Here is a 19615-nt window from a genome sequence, read left to right as displayed (position 1 = left end):
TCCCTCCTGGTAATTTTATTTTAAAAGTAGGGAGAATACCACTGTTTGCATAAACAAGCTTCGAAGGTACAACTACTCCCTGCTCCCTCTATGGCTAATCAAGGGAGGAGTTGAAAGGAATCAAAGAATCCGTCAGTAAAAACGTATTGTTCACTCACTTTGCAGAACAAAGCCTATGCTTTGGAGCCTATTAGGTAAACTACAATTTTTTTTTAAAACTTTTAGGGATATAGGGAACAAAGCAAAGAACAACGGAAATCCCTCTGCCTCAGTATTGAGACTGTGCTGGAGGTCACTCCACCCGTGGCGACTGGGGACTGGACCCAGCGGTGAAGTCAGATAGCGTTGTCCTCAGGCTGTTTTTCAATTTGCTTGATAAACACGCAGGATTTCTTTGCCAGTCATAAAGCTACTAGCTCAAAGCAGGCTGGGTGACCTCAGATGGCTCTGCTGGGACTGGAAGGTCACCGGAGCCACTGGTGAAAATGATGCTGTCACTACCAACTCAAAAGGTCACCTATCAGTGTGCCATGTGCCACCTCCTGGAGCACACACATGTGCACACACATACACTCACACGTGTGTGCATGTGCACACCTCCCCCAGGGGCTGCAGCCAAGACGGGCATCCCACATCAGAGGGATGAATGGCAGGTCTGTCCCGCCAGCTGTGTGCTCTCTCCCACCCGAAAAAAGCAGCAGAGACTCAGACGGCGGAGCCTGGAGGAGCCCACGCAGTCTGTTCCCGGCACCCGGTGCGGGTGAAGGGACTTGAGGGCAGCGAGATGGAATCAGCAAGAGAAAACATCGACCTTCAAGTAAGTTCTCTCTGGAAGAGAGCAGAGGGGAGACCGGGAGTAGAGGTGAAGCTGGAAGAACAGAGGATTGATACTTTAGTCACTTGATATTCTCCCTCCCCGTTCTCTTTCTTACTCACTCCCTTCTCCAAATGCTCCCTAGGCTTTGTCTCTTTATTTTCTCTTTCTCTCTGTTTCCCTATCTGGTTCTTCACTTGTTTTGAAATATCTGAAAAACAGATTGGTTAAATCCCTTTTGGCCTCTGCTTCCTCTTGTCAGTCAAAGAGCTAATTAGATCCGTATTACCAGAAAATGATTTCACATTCTGAGCAGTGCTTTCCCCAAACCCCAGGACAGTAGAGACTTCTCTTAGAGCTGCCGGGCAGTTCTTTGGAGACAGGAAATATATGAGTTTTGAGGCTAGGAAGAGAGGCAGCTGGCCAACTTTGCATTTTACAGGTTGGAAAAAACTTGAGCCGTTTCTCGGCTGTCTTCACAAAGCTCTACTGTGTAGGACAGAAAGCGTCTCATTTGGACAGTGCAAGGAAAGGAAATCAGTCTAATCTCCTAGGAAGAGGCAGAGATGTGTGTCCCTCTGTAGCTGGGATGGGCTTGGAAGGCATCAGAGGTTCCAGTCCACTGCTGGAGGGGAAAGGGTGGGATGTTTCGGTGAGAGGAGAGCCAGATTGCTGGGAGCTGCACTCTCTGACTCCTTGCCAATGGATAGAATAGAATGAACCCTTCTATGACCACTGCTGAGGTTGTGTAACATTGCAGAGAATCAAACAAAGTGTGGAAAAGGACTTTTGAGATCAAGAATTTCTGATCCCTGAACCTGGTCCTCGAACAAAATCTTAAGCAGCCACCCAATATACACTTCGGATTAAAGAAGAGCTGTTTTGTTGAAGCAGAGTATGTGCACGCGTCTCTCTCTCTCTCGTTCTCTGTGTGTGTTTTGGGCAGGGTGGCGTGAGTCTGGCAGAGTCTCTGTCCTTGGCCCCTCCGCCCTTGAGACACCACCAGGGAACTGTAGGACTGCTTGGTGTGCTGTGTCAAAATGATTCACCTAGTACAACTGCATACCCAGTGCTGTTTTCCTGGATTGGCAGCCAGCCCCGAGAGCGGTCCCACCGCAAGGCTTGCTTGTCCCTCTGTCTGGAACCTTCTTTCCCTGGCTTATCTCCTGGCTGGCCCTTCCTAGTACATTCAGGTCTCAGCTCAAATGTGACTTCCCCCGGGAACCCTCCCCTGGCCAACCTCTTCACAGGATGCCTCCTCTCCAATTCGTCTTTATCATTTGTTTAATTTCTTTCATAGCACTGCTCACCACCTAAAGTTACACTGCTTATTTATTTAGTGTGTATTGCCTGTCACTCTCACTAGGACACAAGATCTCTGAGGGCAGGGCCTCCCCTGTTTTATTCACTGCTGCAGCCCGAGTGCATGAGGCAACTCTTGGTACACGGTCAGTGCTTTAGAAAACATTTGTTAAATGAATGAGTTGAGGAAGCTATGAGTTGGAGAGGCTCTGAGATAGGAATAAGGTCACCTAATTGGCCCAAGACCTCCAGTCCATGTCTTCTGTCCCTAGTGTGTGTTTTCTTCTTACTTCTAGTTCTTGCCTCTATAAGATCCTTGGTTGTTAAGGAAATTGTGTTGCTGCTTATTTTCATTCTCAGAAGAGCAAGTTTCTTATGTGCTGATGGGTTGAACGATCCACAGTTACAGGCTAAGGACTCTGCATCTGAACCAGAGGTTCAGAAGGAAAGAGGTGGTGGGAGGAAGGAGAAGGAAATGACTGGCTAGGCTTGATGAACGTCTCTCTCTAGCAGGTAACTGAGGTGTTAGTGTACCTTTCTCTTCATTTGTCATTCACTCTCTTCTAATATGCTATTTAATTCTTGTATCTTACATTTTCCTTTGCTCAGAAGGTTATCCATTATTTTCTACAATTTATTGTCCACCTTTGGCTGGGCACGGTGGCCTACGCCTGTAATCCTAGCATTTTGGAGGCTGAGGCAGGAGGATCATTTGAGCTCAAGAGCTAGAGACCAGCCTGGGCAACATAGCAAGACCCTATCTCTATTAAAAATTTAAAAGTAATTAGCTAGGCATGGTGGCGTGCACCTGTAGTCCCCACTACTCGGGAGGCTGAGGTGGGAGGATTGTTTGAAGCCAGGAGTTCAAGGTTGCAGTGAGCTACGATCATGCCATTGCACTCCAGCCTGGGCGGCAGAGCCAGACCCTATCTCTAAAAACAAAACAATAACACTCTTTAGTTAAAACAATGTTTCCCCAAAATGTGGTACAATTATCACCAATGGGTGGTAAAGGTACATCAATGGCTGACAACTTTTTATTATAGTGTTTATTTTTACAGTTTTTTTTGAGACGGAGTCTCACTCTGTCGCCTAGGGTGGAGTGTAGTGGCAAAATCTCAGCTCACTGCAACCTCCGCCTCCTGGGTTCAAGTGATTCTCCTGCCTCAGCTTCCCAAGTAGCTGGGATTATAGGCATGTACCACCACACTTGGCTAATTTTCGTATTTTTAGTAGAGACAGGGTTTCATCATATTGGCCAGGCTAGTCTTGCACTCCTGACCTCAAATGATCCACAAGCCTCGGCCTCCCAAAGTGCTGGGATTACAGGTGTGAGCCACCATAGCTGGCCATCTTTATAGTTTCAGTATTCATTAGAAAGAGCATAACAGGGCCGGGCTAGGTGGCTCATGCCTGTAACCCCAGCACTTTGGGAGTCTGAGGTGGGCGGATCACGAGGTCAGGGGTTGCAGACCATCCTGGCCAACATAGTGAAACCCTGTCTCTACTAAAAATACAAAAATTAGCTAGGCGTGGTGGTGTACGCCTGTAGTCCCAGCTACTCAGGAGGCTGAGGCAGGAGAGTTGCTTGAACCTGGGAGGCAGAGGTTGTGGTGAGCTGATATCGTGCCACTGCACTCCAGGCTGGGTAACAGAGCAAGACTCTGTCTCAAAAAAAAAAAAAAAGAAAAGAAAAAGAAAGGAAAAAAGAAACAAAGCATAACAACTTATCAGACCTGTGATTCCTTTTTTTTTTTTTTTTTAACAGACAGGATCTTGCTATGTCACACAGGCAGGAGTGCAGTGGTGCAATCTTGGCTCACTGCAGCCTTAACCTCCTGGGCCCAAGTTATCCTCCTGCCTCAGCCTCCTAAATAGCTGGGACCACACATGTGCACTACCATGCCCAGCTAATTTTTTTTTTCTTTTTTTAGTGATTGGGGTCTCACTGTATTGCCCAGGCTGGTCTCTAACTGCTGGTCTCAAGTGATCTTCCTGTCTTGGCCTCCCAAAGTGTTGGGATTATAGGCATGAGCCACATGTCCAGGCAATTCCAACATTTTTATTGCTTCGGATGAGCCTCAAGTAAGTGGCAGAAAGTTTTTTGACACCTTTATACAGTCCTTGCACATGACCTGGGCATACTCTCAATGTCTCAGTAACTGTTTCTGTCTGACCTGTTCAGAAGTACGGCAGCCCTGGGTGACATGGATCACAGGTGTGTGTGCCTGCACCTACTACTGCACTGAGACATTGAAACCCTGAACATGGCACAACTGAAGTTTGGGAAACTCTAATCTAAAATAACATTAACTTGAGCCTCTATAATCAATGTTGCAAATGCGTCTCCAGGTCAAGACCTGTGAGACTGGGATGGGTAGCAGCAGCACAGCTGGCTGTGAAGAGTGGCGCACAGCACTCAGGGCAGGTGGCCTCCACCAGCTGGATGCCTGGAGCTGCTCCTTCTCTTCTACAGCCTGTGGCTGTGGCCTCCAAGCCTCTGCCCTTCTCCCTGCCTTCACTGGTAGCCCTGCCAGGGAGCTAAGCCTGCGCATCTCCCAGAGTCTGGATGTATGAAAGGTTGAGGATAATCCCTTTCTTCCCCTTCAAGCCAGTGTTGCAACCCTACCCCCAAGTACAGAGTTTAAGCCCCTAGCCTGGCTCCTTCCCAAAATGCAGCTCCTCTTGGGCTTCCAGATTCCCCAGGCAGATCCAGTTATTGGCCCCTTTTTTTCCACCTGTGCTGCATGTTGATGGAAATGTGAAGATGATCTGCCAAAAGAGGAACTAAGACTTGTCCAAACCGAATGCAAATTCAGTATAGCTCAGGTTAAGTAGAGCAAGATACAGATAGAATGAGATGGGAGTGGAGGTAAAAATACTTATGAATAGAAGAAGGTCTATAGACAAAGTACTCTGGGAGTATTTTTGTTTGTTTGTTTTATTGCTTTTAAAGACATATATATATAAGCAGTTATATATTATATATATAATATATTATATATAATATATAATAGCAGTTATATATAGAGAGAATAGCAACTGTATATATAATAGCAGTTTTAGATTCATGGCAAAATGCAGAAGGAAGGCCAGAGATCTCCCAAATAGCCCCTCGCCCCACATGCATAGACTCCCCATTATCAACTTCCTCCACCAAAATGGTACATTTTTTTTTTACAACTGATGAGCCTTACATTGACACATCATTATGACCCAAAATCTACAGTTTACATGAGGGTTCACTCTTGGTGTTAAACATTCTATGCGTAATAACATGTTTCCACCGCTATAGCATAGCATAGTATAGTATAGTATAGTATAGCATAGCATAGCATAGCATAGCATAGCATAGCATAGCATATTATAGTATAGTATAGTATAGTATAGCATAGCATAGCATAGCATAGCATATTATAGTATAGTATAGTATAGTATAGTATAGTATAGTATAGTATAGTATAGTATAGTATAGCATAGCATAATAGAGAAGTTTCACTGCCCTAAAAATCCTCTGCATTCTGCCTCTTCATTGCTCCTTCCCCTCTGAACCCCTAGCAATGACTGCCTTTTTGTTTTGCCTTTTCCAGAGTGTCACATAGTTGGAATCATACAATATGTAGCCTTTTCAGATTGGCTTCTCTCACTCAGTAATGGCACTGAAGTTTCCTCCATCTCTTTTCATGGCTTGATAGCTCATTTCTTTTTAGAACTGAATAATATTCCAGTGTCTGGATGTACTACTGTTTATTTTATTCACCTACTGAAGGACATCTTGGTTGCTTCCAAGTTTTGGCATTACGTATCATTCTGTATAAAGCCACTCGGCTGGGCGCAGTGGCTCACACCTGTAATCCCAGCACTTTGGGAGGCCGAGGTGAGTGGATCACTTGAGGTCAGGAGTTCGAGACCAGCCTGGCTATCGCTAACATGGTGAAACCCCACTTCTACTAAAAATACAAAAATTAGCCGGGCATGGTGGCAGGTGCTTGTAATCCCAGCTACTCGGGAGGCTAAGGCAGGAGAATCGCTTGAACCCGGGAGGTGGAGGTTGCAGCCAGCTGAGATCGCACCACTGCACTCCAGCCTGAGTGACAGAGTGAGACTCTGCCTCAAAAAAAAAAAAAAAAAAAAAAGCCCGTGTAGGTTTTTGTGTAAACACAAATTCTGAATTCATTTGGGAAGACACCAAGGATTGCAATTGCTGGATCATATGGTAAGAGTGTGTTGAGTTTTCGAAGGAACTGCCAAACTGTCTTCCAAAATGGCTATACTGTTTTGCATGTCCACCAGCAATGAATGGGTGTTCCACATTCTCATCAGCATTTGGTATTGTCAGTGTTCTGGATGTTGGCCATTCTAGTAGCTGTGCAGTGATATCCCATTTTTGTTTTAATTTGCATTTCCCTAGTAACATAAGATGTGGAGAATCTTCTCATATGCTTATCTGCTACCTTTGCATCTTCTTTAGTGAGGTGGCTGTTCAGGTTTTTTGCCCATATTTAGTGGGGTTATTTATTTATTTATTTATTTATTTTTTGAGAAGGAGTCTCGCTCTGTCTTCCAGGCTGGAGTGCAGTGGCCCGATCTCGGCTCACCGCAACCTCCGCTTCCCGGGTTCAAGCGATCCTCCTGCCTCAGCCTCCTGAGTAGCTGGGACTACAGGCATGCGCCACCATGCTCGGCTAATTTTTGTATTTTTAATAGAGGCGGGGTTTCACTATGTTGGCCAGGCTGGTCTCAAACTCCTGACCTTGTGATCCACCCGCCTCAGCCTCCCAAAGTGCTGGGATTACAGGTGTGAGCCACTGCGCCCGGCCTTATTTTCTTGCTGTTGAATTTTAAGATTCTTTGTCTGTTTTGGATAACAACTCCTTATTAGATGCATCTTTTGCAGATATTTTCTCCCAGTCTGTGGCTTGTCTTATTCTGTTGACATTGCCTTTCACAGAGTAGAAGTTTTCAATGTTAATAAAATCCAGTTTATTATTTCTTTCATGGATTGTACCCTTTGGTATTGTATACAAAAAGTCATAAGCATATTCAAGGTCATCTAGATTTTCTCCTATATTATCATTTATGAGTTTTATAGTTTCACATTTTACATTTAGGTTTATAGTCCACTTTGAATTAATTCTTGTAGAGGGTGGAAGGTCTGTGCTTAGATTCATATTTTTACACGTGGATGCCCGGTTATTCTGGCACCATTCGTTGAAAAGACTATCTCTGCTACATCGTATTGTCTTTGTTCCTTTATCAAAGATCAGTTGGGTCTATTTCTGGGTTCACTATTCTGTTCCATTGATCTATTTGTCTATTATTTGTCCAAAACACATTGTCTTAATTATTGTAGCTTTACAGTAATTTTTTTTTTTTTTTTTGAGACAGAGTCTTGCTCTGTCACCCAGGCTAGAGTGCAGTGGTGCAATCTCAGCTCACTGCAACCTCCACCTCCCAAGTTCAAGTGATTCTCCTGCCTCAGCCTCCCGAGTAGCTGGGATTACAGGGGCCCGCCACCACATCCGGCTAATTTTTGTATTTTTAGTAGAGATGGGGTTTCACCATCTTGGCCAGGCTGGTCTCGAACTCCTGACCTTGTGATCCACCAGCCTCCACCTCCCAAAGTGCTGGGATTACAGGTGTGAGCCACCATGCCTGGCCGCTTTACAGTAATTCTTCAAGTCGGGTAGTGTCAGTCCTCTGACTTTGTTCTTTTCCTTCAGTATTTTGTCACCTATTTTGGGTTTATTTTATTTTATTTTATTTTATTTTTAGACAGAGTCTCACTCTGTCTCCAGGCTGGAGTGCAGTGACGTAATCTTGACTCACTGCAACCTCCGCCTCCTGGGTTCAAGTGATTCTCCTGCCTCAGCTTCCCAAGTAGCTGGGACAACAGGTGCCCACCACCACGCCCAGCTAATTTTTTGTATTTTTAGTAGAGATGGGGTTTCACCATGTTGGCCAGGATGGTCTCGATCTCTTGACCTCGTGATCCACCCATCTCAGCCTCCCGAAGTGCTGGGATTACAGGCGCGAGCCACCACGCCCTGCGGGTCTTTTGCTTCTCTATATAAACTAACTATACAATTAGTTTGTTGATATTCACAACTGATTTTGATTGGGATTGTTTGAATCTATAGTGAGTCCTCTTATCCATAAACATGGAATATCTATCTCTCTATCTATTTATTTATATTTATTTATAAATTTATTTATTTATTAAGATGGAGTCTTGCTCTGTCACCCAGGCTGGAGTACAGTGGCACAATCTCAGCTCACTGCAAACTCCGCTTCCCAGGTTGAAGCAATTCTCCTGCCTCACCCTCCTGAGTAGCTGGGATTACAGGTGCGTGCCACCATGCCCAGCTAATTTTTGTATTTTTAGTAGTGACAGGGTTTCGCCATGTTGACCAGGCTGGTCTTGAACTCCTGACCTCAAGTGATCCACCCGCCTCAGCCTCCCAAAGTGCTGAGATTACAGACGTGAGCCACCGCGCTTGTCCCCTTCATTTATTTAGTTCTTTGATTTATTTAATCAGTTTTGTAGTTTTCCTCATAATAGATATTGTACATATTTTGTTAGATTTATACATAGGCATTTCACTTTTTTAGGTGCTAATGTAAATGGTAGTGTTTTAAGTTTCAGATTCTACTTGTTCAGTGCTGTTTCATAGGAAAGTGATTGCATTTTATGTATTAACCTTGTATCCTGCAACCTTGCTATAATTGCTTATTAGTTCCAGCAGATTTTTGGTCAGTTCATTTAGATTTTCTACATAGACAATCATGTCATCTGCAAACAGAGACAGTTTTATTTCTTCACTCCCAATCTGTAGTCCCTTCATTTCCTTTTTCTGAAGGAACTACATTGCATTTACTAGGACTTCCTAGCAAAGACTGGGAAACTGCTAAGACTTGTTCATACTGAATGCAAATTCAATGTATGAAGCAGTGGTGACAGGAGACATCCTTGCCTGTTTCTAATCTTAGTGGGAGTGCTTCTACTTTCTTATCATTAAGTATGATGTTAGTTATAGGCTTTTTGTAGATATTCTTTATCAAATTGAGGAAATTCTCTAGTGTACTGAGAGTTTTTATCATGAATGGGTGTTGAATTTTGCCAAATACTTTTTCTACATCTATTAATATGATCATGTGATTTTTCTTTTTTAGTCAGTTGATGTGATTAATTACATTAATTGATTTTCTTTTGTTTTTCTTTTCTTTTCTTTTCTTTTCTTTTCTTTTTTTTTTTGAAATGGAGTTTGGATCTTGTTGCCCAGGCTGGAGTGCAATAGTGCAATCTCAGTTCACTGCAACCTCCACCTCCCAGGTTCAAGTGATTCCCCTGCCTCAGCCTCCCGAGCAGCTGAGATTACAGGCGGGTGTCACCACGCCCGGCTAATTTTGTATTTTTAGTAGAGACAGGTTTCTCCATGTTGGTCAGGCTTGTCTTGAACTCCCAACCTCAGGTGATCCGCCCACCTCGGCCTCCCAAAGTGCTAGGGTTAAAGGCATGAGCCACTGCACCTAGCATTAATTGATTTTCAAATGTTGAACCAGTCCTGCATACCTGGACTAAACCCCAGTTGGTGTGGTGTATAATTCTTTATTTTATTTTATTTTTTTTGAGATGGAGTTTCACTCTTGTTGCCTAAGCTGGAGTGCAATGGCATGATCTCGGCTTACCGCAACCTCTGCCTCCTGGGTTCAAGCAATTATCCTGCCTCAGGGTCCCGAGTAGCTGGGGTTATACGCATGTGCCACCATGCCGGGCTAATTTTTATATTTTTAGTAGAGACGGGGTTTCTCCATGTTGGTCAGGCTGGTCTCGAACTCCTGACAGGTGATCTGCCCACCTCGGCCTCCCAAAGTGTGGGATTACAGGTGTGAGCCACTGTGCCCGGCCCCATCCATTTACTTTTAATCCATATGTGTCTTTTTTTTTTTGATACAAGGTCTTACTCTATCACCCATCACCCAGGCTGGAGTGCAGTGGCACCATCTTGGCTCACTGCAGCCTGAAATGCCTTGGCACAAGCAATCCTCCCACTTCAGCCTCCCAAGCAGCTAGGACTACAGGCACACACCACCACACCCAGCTATTTTCTTATTCTTTGTAGAGATGGGGTCTCACCATATTGCCCAGGCTAGTCTTACTCCCGGCTTCCAATGATTCTCCCATTTCAGCCTCCCAAAGTGCTGGGTTACAGCGGTGAGATACCACACTCAGCTGATCTATATGTATCTTTATGGTTAATGTGAGTTTCTTGTAGACAACATACAGTTGGATCTTCTTTTTGTGTCCATCCTGACAATTTCTGCCTTTCAATTATGCACTTAGACCATTGACATTCAAAGTGATTACTGATATAGTTGGATCTACCACATTTGTTACTGTTTTTCTATTTGTTGCCCTCATTCTTTGCTCCTATTTTTGTCTTCCACTTTTTTTTTTTTGCCTTTGGTGGTTTTAACTGAGCATTTTATATGTTCCTGTTTTATCTCCATTCATAGTGTATCAGTTGTACTTTTTTTTAACTTTTTTTAGTTATTGCCCTAGAGTTTGCAGTTTACAAGTACAACAAATCCAAGTGCACTTTCAAATAACACTATACCATTTCATGGATCGTGTGAGTACCTTATGATAACAAAACAATCCTAATTCCTCCATCCTGTTCCACGTATCATTGCTGGCATTCATTTTACGCACATATATGTATACATATATATGTGTATACATCATAAAACATATACATAAGTATACATAATCAAATATATTGTTGATATTTTGATTTGTTCATTTTGAACAAACTGTTAGATCAATTAAGTATAAGAAACAAAATATGGCTCACGCCTGTAATCCCAGCACTTTGGGAGGCAGAGGCGGGCAGATCACGGGTCAAGAGATCGAGACCATCCTGGCTAACAAGGTGAAACTCGTCTCTACTAAAAATACAAAACATTAGCCAGGCATGGTGGCAGGCGCCTGTAGTCCCAGCTACTCGGGAGGCTGAGGCAGGAGAATGGTGTGAACCTGGGATGTGGAGCTTGCGGTGAGCCAAGATCGCACCACTGCACTCCAGCCTGGGTGACAGAGCAAGACTCCATCTCAAAAAAAAAAAAAAAAAAAAAAAGAAACAAAATGTTACTTTGTATATCACAAATATATGAATTTTTTTCTTTTTCTTTTCTTTTTTTTTTTTTGAGACAGAGTTTTGCTCTTGTTGCCCAGGCTGCAGTGCAATGGCGTGATCTCGGCTCACTGCAACCTTCGCTTCCCGGGTTCAAGCGATTCTCCTGCCTCAGCCTCCCAAGTAGCTGGGTTACAGGCGCCTGCCACCACGCCCAGCTAATTTTTGTATTTTTAGTAGACGTGGGGTTTCACTATATTGGCCAGGCTGGTCTTGAACTTGTGACCTCAAGTGATCTGCCCACCTCAGCCTCCCAAAGTGCTGGGATTACAGACATGAGCCACCATGCCCAGCTTCATTTTCCTTCTTTCTAAAGAACTTCTTTCAATATTTCTTGCAAGACAGAGCTACTAGCAATAAATCCTCTTAGTTTTGTTTGTCTGAGAAAGTCTTTATTTCTCCTTCCCTTTAGAGGGATAATTTTGCAAGACAGAGAATTCCAGGTTGGTGGATTTTTTTCCTTCAATGCTTTGAAGATTTCACTCCACTTTCTTCTCCGCATGTGTCTGAGGAGAAATCAGACGTAATTCTTATCTTTGTTCTTCAATAGGTAAGATTTTTTTTTCTTGGTGTATTCTTTCAGGATTTTTTCTTTGTCTTCGATTTTTTTGTAGCTCTTTAGGTATTTATCCTGCTTGATTTTTTCCTGAGTTTCCTGTATCTATAATTTGGCATCTAGCATTAATTTGAGAGAAATGCTCAGTCATTATTGTTTCAAATATTTTTTCTGTTCCTTTCTGCCTCCTCCTTCATTTATTTCCATTACACATATATGATACCTGTTGTAGTTATCCCACAGTTCTTGAATAGTCTGTTCTATTTTTCTCAGCCTTTGTCTCTTTGCTTTTCCATGTAGGGGCCTTCTATGAGATATGCGTAAGCTCAGAGATTCTTTCCTTAGCCATGTCCCGTCTACTAATGAGCCCATCAATGGCATTCTTCATTTCTGTCAGTGTTTTGACCTCTGGCGTTTCTTTTTGGTTCTCTCTTAGGGTGTCCATCTCTCCACTTATGTTGCCCATCTCTTCTTGCGTGCCATCTGCTTTATTCGTTAGCACCCCTAGCATATTCATCATAGTTGTTTTAAATCCTTGGTCTGATAAAGTCCAATATCCCTGCCATGTCTAGTTCTAATGCTTGCTCTTCTCTTCCAATTGTGGTTTTTGCCTTTTAGTATGCCTTGTAACTTTTTCTTGATAGGTATGTATAAGGCAAAAGGAACTGCCGTAAATAGGCCTTAGTATGTGGTGGTAAAATGTGAGGGGAGGGGAAGTGTTCCACAGCTCTATGGTTGGGTGTCAGTCTTTCAGCGAGCCCATGCCTCTGGACTGAACATCACAAATGCTTCTAGTACCCACACCTTAGGTGGGTCAGGACAGCTAGAGTGCGCTGCAATCGGATCTTCCCCTTCCCCCAGGTCACCTGGGCTCTAATAAAACCCCAGCAAAGTTTGGCTCTGGTTAAATAGTTCTCCTGAGGTCAGGCCTTGTTAAGAAGAACCAACAGAATGCTCTGGCCTATTTTGAAATGTTTCCTTCTCCCCTCCCCCTGCCAGAAGCATGAGGAGATTTTTCTCTGACATTTACTATAGAACTTGGGCAGCTCCTAGAGGTAAAACTCACAAAAGCATTTCCTCCAATGCCCACCCCCATGACTGGGTCACCCTGGAGTTTTTAACTCTCAGACTTGTCCATTCTGAGCCTCCAAGCAGTTTGTCGACTACAGTTCAGGTTTTCCTAGCTGGCACTAACTCCCGAGGAGAATTGCCCTTGTGAGTCTGCCCCAGTAAGCCATGACTCCCTGTATGCACCTGTCTGTCTCACTGATGTTAGGGGCAGTGGTTTGCCCTATGTCTTTCCCACTCTTTTGGATCCAAGAAGAGTTGTTGATTTTTCCATTTCTTCAGCTTTTTACTCGTTAGGATAGAGTGGCTAATTCCAAGTGCCTTACATGCAGAATCAGAAACCAGAAGTCTCCAGAAGTATTTTCAAATGGAAGTTCCAGAAAACAATTTGATAGTATAATATGTGTCAAGATATCCATATATAGACTGAGTCTCACTGTGTTGCCCAGGCTGGAGTGCAGTGGCGCGAACTCGGCTCACCACAACCTCCGCCTCCCGGGTTCAAGCAATTCTCCTGCCTCAGCCTCCTGATTAGCTGGGACTACAGGCACCCGCCACCACGCCCGGCTAATTTTTGTAATTTTTGGAAGAGACAGGGTTTCACTATGTTGGCCAGGCTGGTCTCGGACTCCTGACCTCGTGATCCGCTAGCCTTGGCTTCCCAAAGTGATGGGATTACAGGCGTGAGCCACCGCGCCTGGCCAAGAGATTTTAAAATGACTTGCCAGGAGCAGTGGCTTACACCTATAATCCTAGCACTCTGGTACATCACCTGAGCTCACTTTGAGGCCAGCCTGGGAAATATAGTGAAACCCCGTCTCTACTAAAAATATAAAAATTAGCCAGGTGTGGTGGTGAGCGCCTGTAATCCCAGCTACTCAGGAGGCTGAGGCATGAGAATCGCTTGAACCTGGGAGGCAGAGGTTGCAGTGAGCTGAGATCACACCACTGCACTCCAGCCTGGGCAACAAAGTGAGACTCTATCCCTCGCCTCCAAAAAAAAAAAAATCTACTAATCTCACTTCTAGAATCAGCCTAAGAAAATGATCGAAGTTGTGTTTAGATATGCAAAGATGTTCATTGAAATATTATTCATAACAAAAAATGGGGAGTCCAATAATGAAGAAATGGTTAAAGTTTGATACATCTGTAAATAAATATGGAACAATTTTTTATGTTTTGGAAGAATACTTAAGGGAATATCAAAACGCTAATCATAGGTTAAAGAAGTAAGATACACAAGCTCATAAACACTTCATCTCAATTTCCTTTAAAAATAATATAGAATAAACATGTGTAGGAAAACTATTGGAAAAAATAAACCAAAAGGTTAATACTAGTTATTTCTGGATTATGGGTTTATGAATGATTTATTTTCATCTGTTACTTTTCTTTTCACTTTTTATTTCCTTTGCACATTTTCTACTAACCCATATATTATATTTAGAATAGAAAAAAACTTGTAGTTTAGAAAAGAAAATTAGAGAAGCAGGTGTGCCTATATGCAAATGAGTAGATTTCATGGGCTACTATACACACACACACACACACATTTATTCACTGTTTCTGATTACCATAAAAAACAAACAGTTTATACATGACTATTGTGTATAAGTAGGCATCTCCTTTTAAGTGGCTGTTCCACTTTTTAATAGTTTTACATAGGACAACTCTTATTTTTTGTATCTGAATATGCTCCAAGACTAGAAATGTGACATCCCAGCTGGGCGTGGTGGCTCATATCTGTAATCCCAACACTTTGGGAGGCCAAGGTGGGCGGATCACCTGAGGTCAGGAGTTTGAGACCAGTCTGGCCAACATGGCAAAACCCCGTCTCTACTAAAAATACAAAAATTAGCCGAGTGTGGTGGCGCATGCCTGTAATCCCAGCTACTCTGGAGGCTGAGGCAGGAGAATCACTTGAACCCGGGAGGCGGAGGTTGCAGTGAGCCGAGATCACGCCACTGCAGTCCAGCCTGGGCGACAGAGACTCCGTCTCGAAAAAAAAAAAGAAAAAGATAAAATCACTTGAGATAGATAGATAGATAGATAGATAGATAGGTGGATGACTTATTTGAAAATATAGTCATTGAATGAGCTGCAAAGGATGAAGAGGACTTTGACTAGTGCAAGAGTATTCTAGTGCCGAAAACAGTGTGAACAAAAAGCTGGAGGCAGGAAAACACAGGGCATATCTGGGGAAGGATGAGTAGATAGATTTGTTTAGACTCTAAGGTGAAAGGAAGAGAAAAGTGAGAAATAGGATTGTAATGGTAGGTTGGAATCAGATCATGATGGACCCTGAAGGCCAAATTTGGTTTATTAGACTAATAGGCCTTCCAGGTCCTGTGCAGAGTCCAACTCTGATGGGAGTATGGGGTGCTTAGATTTGCAGGTGACAGCCAAATGTTTTATTCCTTGTCCAGGCCTTTCCTGGACCTCTATCTGAGAGCCCAGGTGCCTCTGCAGAGCAAAGACCATTCATTCGGTCAGTTCATCCCTGATGAACGGGTCTAGCCCTTGTTTTAAAGAGGAAAAAATCAAGGTCCAGAGACGTGTGATGTTTAACTGGGCCTTAGAATCTTCATGGCATTGGGCAGGGTATCTAATGAACAACAGACAGACTACTCAATAAATATGTATTTGTTAGGCCGGGCGCAGTGGCTCACGCCTGTAATCCCCACACTTTGGGAGGCCAAGGCAGGCGGATCATCTGAGGTCAGGAGTTTGTGACCAGCTTGGCCAACATGGTGAAACCCTGTCTCTACTAAAAATACAAACAAAAATTAGCCAGGTGTGGTGGCGGGTGCCTATAGTCCCAGCTACTTGGGAGGCTGAGGCTGGAGAATCGCTTGAACTCAGGAGGCGGAGGTTGCAGTGAGCCGAGGATCACACCATTGCACTCCAGCCTGGGTGACAAGAGTGAAATTCCATCCAAAAAAAAATGTATTTGTTGACTAATTGATGTATCCAATTTGCCATGCACAGTGAAAGGGTCTTTCAAACACATGATGCAAATGAATCCTCCCAACTACCCAGTGGTCATTACTACACCATTAATGGATGCAGAAGTGAAGCTCAGGAAGGTCAAAGACAAGACCACAGAGCCTGGAAGCGGCAGGGCAGGACTGAAACCTAGGTTTTCTTTTTGCTATACTCGAACTCAGTGGTTTTCAAATGTGGTCCCTGGAACAGCAGCACCCCATCACTTGTTAGAAATGCAAATACTTAGACCCACCAAATCAGAAACCCTGGAGATGAGGGTTTCTGCAATCTGTATTTTCACAAGTCCCCTGGTGATCCCGATGCATACTAAGGTCTTACTTAAATCCATAAGTGACTGATGTATGGGAGAAATGGAGACTTCAAGACTGGCTCCTTTCTCCCAGGTAGTCCTGTAGCACCTGCACTAGACCTGGAGTAAGCAACGCACCCAGAGTCACGCAGAGATGTCAGCAGATCAAGGGGCCCAGGTTGGAGCAGGTGCCAGGGAGGAGGAGCTGCCAGTCACTTTCTAAGAAGACAAAGGTTCTAAGCCTCTCAAGTCCAAACTTCTTGTTTCAGTGTGGGGCACCACCACACTGTCAGTGCTACTATGTGCATGCCACATACTTGTGGGATTTACAGCCACTATGATGAGAGGTGCTTTGGGATTACTCCAACCTAGGAAAGAGACGTGTTTGACAGGCCCACCCCCACTAGAAAGATTAAGCATAATGAAGGGCTCGGGTGAAGATGAACGTCTGTCTCCTGTCACCCAGCCTTGCGTCTCAGGAGAGGGAAGAGAGCTACTGAAGGCAAGAGTGGGCTTTCCCACGGGGCACCTGGGCACAGACACCTGAGGGATGGGGGAATATGCCTTCTACAGGGGTGGAAGAGAAGGAACAGAGGGGCCTGGCACCCCTGAACAGTTTGAGGGCCTTGGGAACAGGGGTAGGGAGGGCAGGGGGCAATGTGGAAGTCAGGTGGGAGAGAGTGCCAGCCCAAAGTCTGCAGCATCACCTCCAAGCTTCTGTGAAAGAGCTCCCAGTATCCTGGAACAGTGAGTCTCTGAGCTAGAAGTTGACCAGGCTCCACGCCAGGAGAATGGAAAACCCCTGCCCCTCTCCAGAGGTGAACTCCCTGTTTCCACAACCCTCGTCCAGGGAAGCAGGTTTGTTTACCCTCAGGTTTGAGGGGTCAGGCTTTGGTCATTTTGTTTTGTGTGCTTGTCTTGTGCCTCGGGTGTGGAGTCCAGAGACCGATTGTCTGCCCGGATACACATTTTCAGTCCTAATCTGTATACAGCCTCACTCACACAACTAGGACCTTTCCTCTTCAGCTGCAGTTTCCTAGAAATGTGACCGCCCAGTGTTATGATTCAAACAGGGCTCCGTCCCAAGGGATAGTGGGGCAGGGTGGGGTTGGTAGCATTGGATCTTTAATGCCGCACCCTTCCTCTGTCCCTCTTTTTCCCTGGTTTTCACGGTGATCTATGTAATTTAATGCTCACCCACATTCCTTGTTGTGAACTGCCTTCACTAGGGTTGGGAAGGGGAGCAGGAATCTTGCAAAGCCCATGACCTAACCCGGTTGCTGCAAAGGAGTCTATGTAAATGGGATCCTGGGCTGCTCCAGGCACTCACAGGCAGTGCCCTCCTGCCCCACAGAGCTTCCCTGCAGAGCTCTGTGCTTTCAGGCCCTCAAGGGGCAGTCCACGAGGTGGACGCTCCTGTAAAAGCTGAGATTTCGCTTCACCGCGTAGGAGAAAAAAATATCCTGGGGGCTATGGAGTAGCCTGAAGAGGAGGCAGGTAGGATGGAGGGGAGCACAGGGTAGACAAGGCTTATCCTCAAGTTGCCACTAGTGCCCTCAAGGTCCAAGAAATCAGTACTGCCTGTGCTGTTTCCAGAATGCTAGTCACAGTAGTAGTGGCCGGCAGCGGGCTGTCCCTGTGAGATTGTGTGAGAGAATTAGGAAAAGAGAGAAACCCTGTTATTTTGTTTTCTATTCTCCATGTGACCTGCAGTATTTTTCCTCCTCCCATAAGAAGTCAGCTTCCTCCCTCGCCATCCCGATGTGACCTACTTATCTGCTCCCTTGAAAGGGAGGTACTCTGGAAGACATCCCAGTCTGGGGCGGTGCTGAGTCTCAGAAACAAGCTCTTGAATAAGGAAAATCCAGAAGCTATAAAACTGGGGGGCAAGGTATGAGGGAGGCTGGAAAACGTTGGAGAAGAAGGTAGATGGAGGCTAGTGGCGCCACAGCAGAGTATTTGGTGGTGTGCCATCAGCCCTCACGGCTGACTCATGCCATGACTAAGGGAAACTGGTCGTGGAGCCATCAGAGAGGGCAAATGTCAACTGCTGGAGAGAGTGCATGGACAGAAGTGCAAGCAAAATAAAGTCCAGCTCTTCCAGGTTGACCACTTTGTGCCCCTACTTCACAGAACGGTGATCTAATCTCTGAGCCCTTTTCCTTATCTGCAAAATGAGGATAATAATTTTTATCTCAGAAGATTGATGAAAATACTAAATAATTTATTCTACCCTCTGTTACTTCCTAGAGAAAACTTAAGCAGATTTCAGAACAAAGGCACATAAATGATAACAGCTACCATTTATTTCTAAGTACCCACTCCATAAGAAGTCCTATATACATAGTTTTCTCACTTAATTCTGTGAGGAATCGATTATGCTCGTGTTACCAGTAAGGAATCCAAGGCCCAGAGAAGTTAAATCACTTGTGCAAAGTCACATAGCTAGCAAGCAGCAGAACTGAGGCCCGTACCCATGTCTGTCTGGCTCAAGGCATATACTGATTGTCTGTAACATCATTTGCCTTCAAGGATTTGCCAAAAACCCTTGTCCCCAGATCTTAAGTAAATTTAGAATGCTGAGTCAGATTGGGGCCGCAGGAATCAAAGAATAATTGGCTTATATAATGCTATGATTTTATGCTAATCTTGGCACTAAAGAGAGATTGTCTCGCAGTCTGGAAGACTGTAACTGCCTATCTGGTCTCTAGCCACTGGGCCTCCAGTCTGGCCTCCCTCCAATCCATTCTCCTCACTGTAGCCACAGAGAACATTCTCCTGCTTCTCTCAGTGGTTCCCAGCTGCCCTCAGGATTATATCCAAACCCACTGCGGCCAGGGCTTGGCCTGTTCTTAGTAGGCCCTACCCCGTTTTTAAAATCAAATGCATTAAAATATACCCATATCACTTACTAAATATGAATTCTATCATGTAAAATTTTTGAAACAATTCGTGATTTGAATTTTGGAATTATTAATTTAAATGTTCACTTTTCCTATGTAGGTGTCAATAAATTTTTTTCAGGTCTCAAATACTTGGGACCTTCAGGAAGCCCACAGCCCCAAGTACTGTGCATATAACGTCTAACGGTGAAACAGCCCCGTGTACAGGCCCCGTCCCCCTGCCCTGTATGCCAGGCTTTCTGTAAATCCTTTTTCCTCTGCCTAGAACTTTGTTTCTGCACTGTACACCGCCCACACTATTCTCCCCTCCCTCCTTGCCCTGCAGTCTATTTATTTTGATGTAAGTTCATATATGCTTAACCTCTGTTTCCTCATCTGTAAAATGGGAATAGCAGTAGTATTTCATAGGATTATTAAGAAGATCGAGTAAGTTAATACACCAAAGCCTTTCTATACAAAGTATCCTGGGAGCTTGTTGGAAAT

General features: G+C 44.4%; 1 protein-coding gene across 3 annotated transcripts in view; it reads left to right on the top strand.

Moving 5' to 3' along the window:
* Positions 1 to 398: 398 nt before the first annotated feature.
* NINJ2 (ninjurin 2) overlaps positions 399 to 19615 on the top strand; it is a 98811-nt gene continuing 79594 nt past the window's right edge. The window contains exon 1 of one of the 3 annotated variants that reach the window (XR_010147934.1): positions 399 to 817. Coding sequence is in view for 1 of the 3 variants with exons in the window: in XM_001149633.8 (XP_001149633.1) it covers positions 647 to 817 (171 nt within the window). In the remaining 2 variants the exon portion in view is untranslated. The remainder of the gene's footprint in view (positions 818 to 19615) is intronic. The other 2 variants (XM_001149633.8, XM_063785399.1) reach the window with 2 other exon arrangements.

Source organism: Pan troglodytes, chromosome 10 (genome assembly GCF_028858775.2).
Source record: "Pan troglodytes isolate AG18354 chromosome 10, NHGRI_mPanTro3-v2.0_pri, whole genome shotgun sequence".
NCBI classification, from domain to species: domain Eukaryota; kingdom Metazoa; phylum Chordata; class Mammalia; order Primates; family Hominidae; genus Pan; species Pan troglodytes.
Note: the sequence above shows the minus strand (reverse complement) of the source record. Positions and strands in the feature narration are given on the sequence as shown.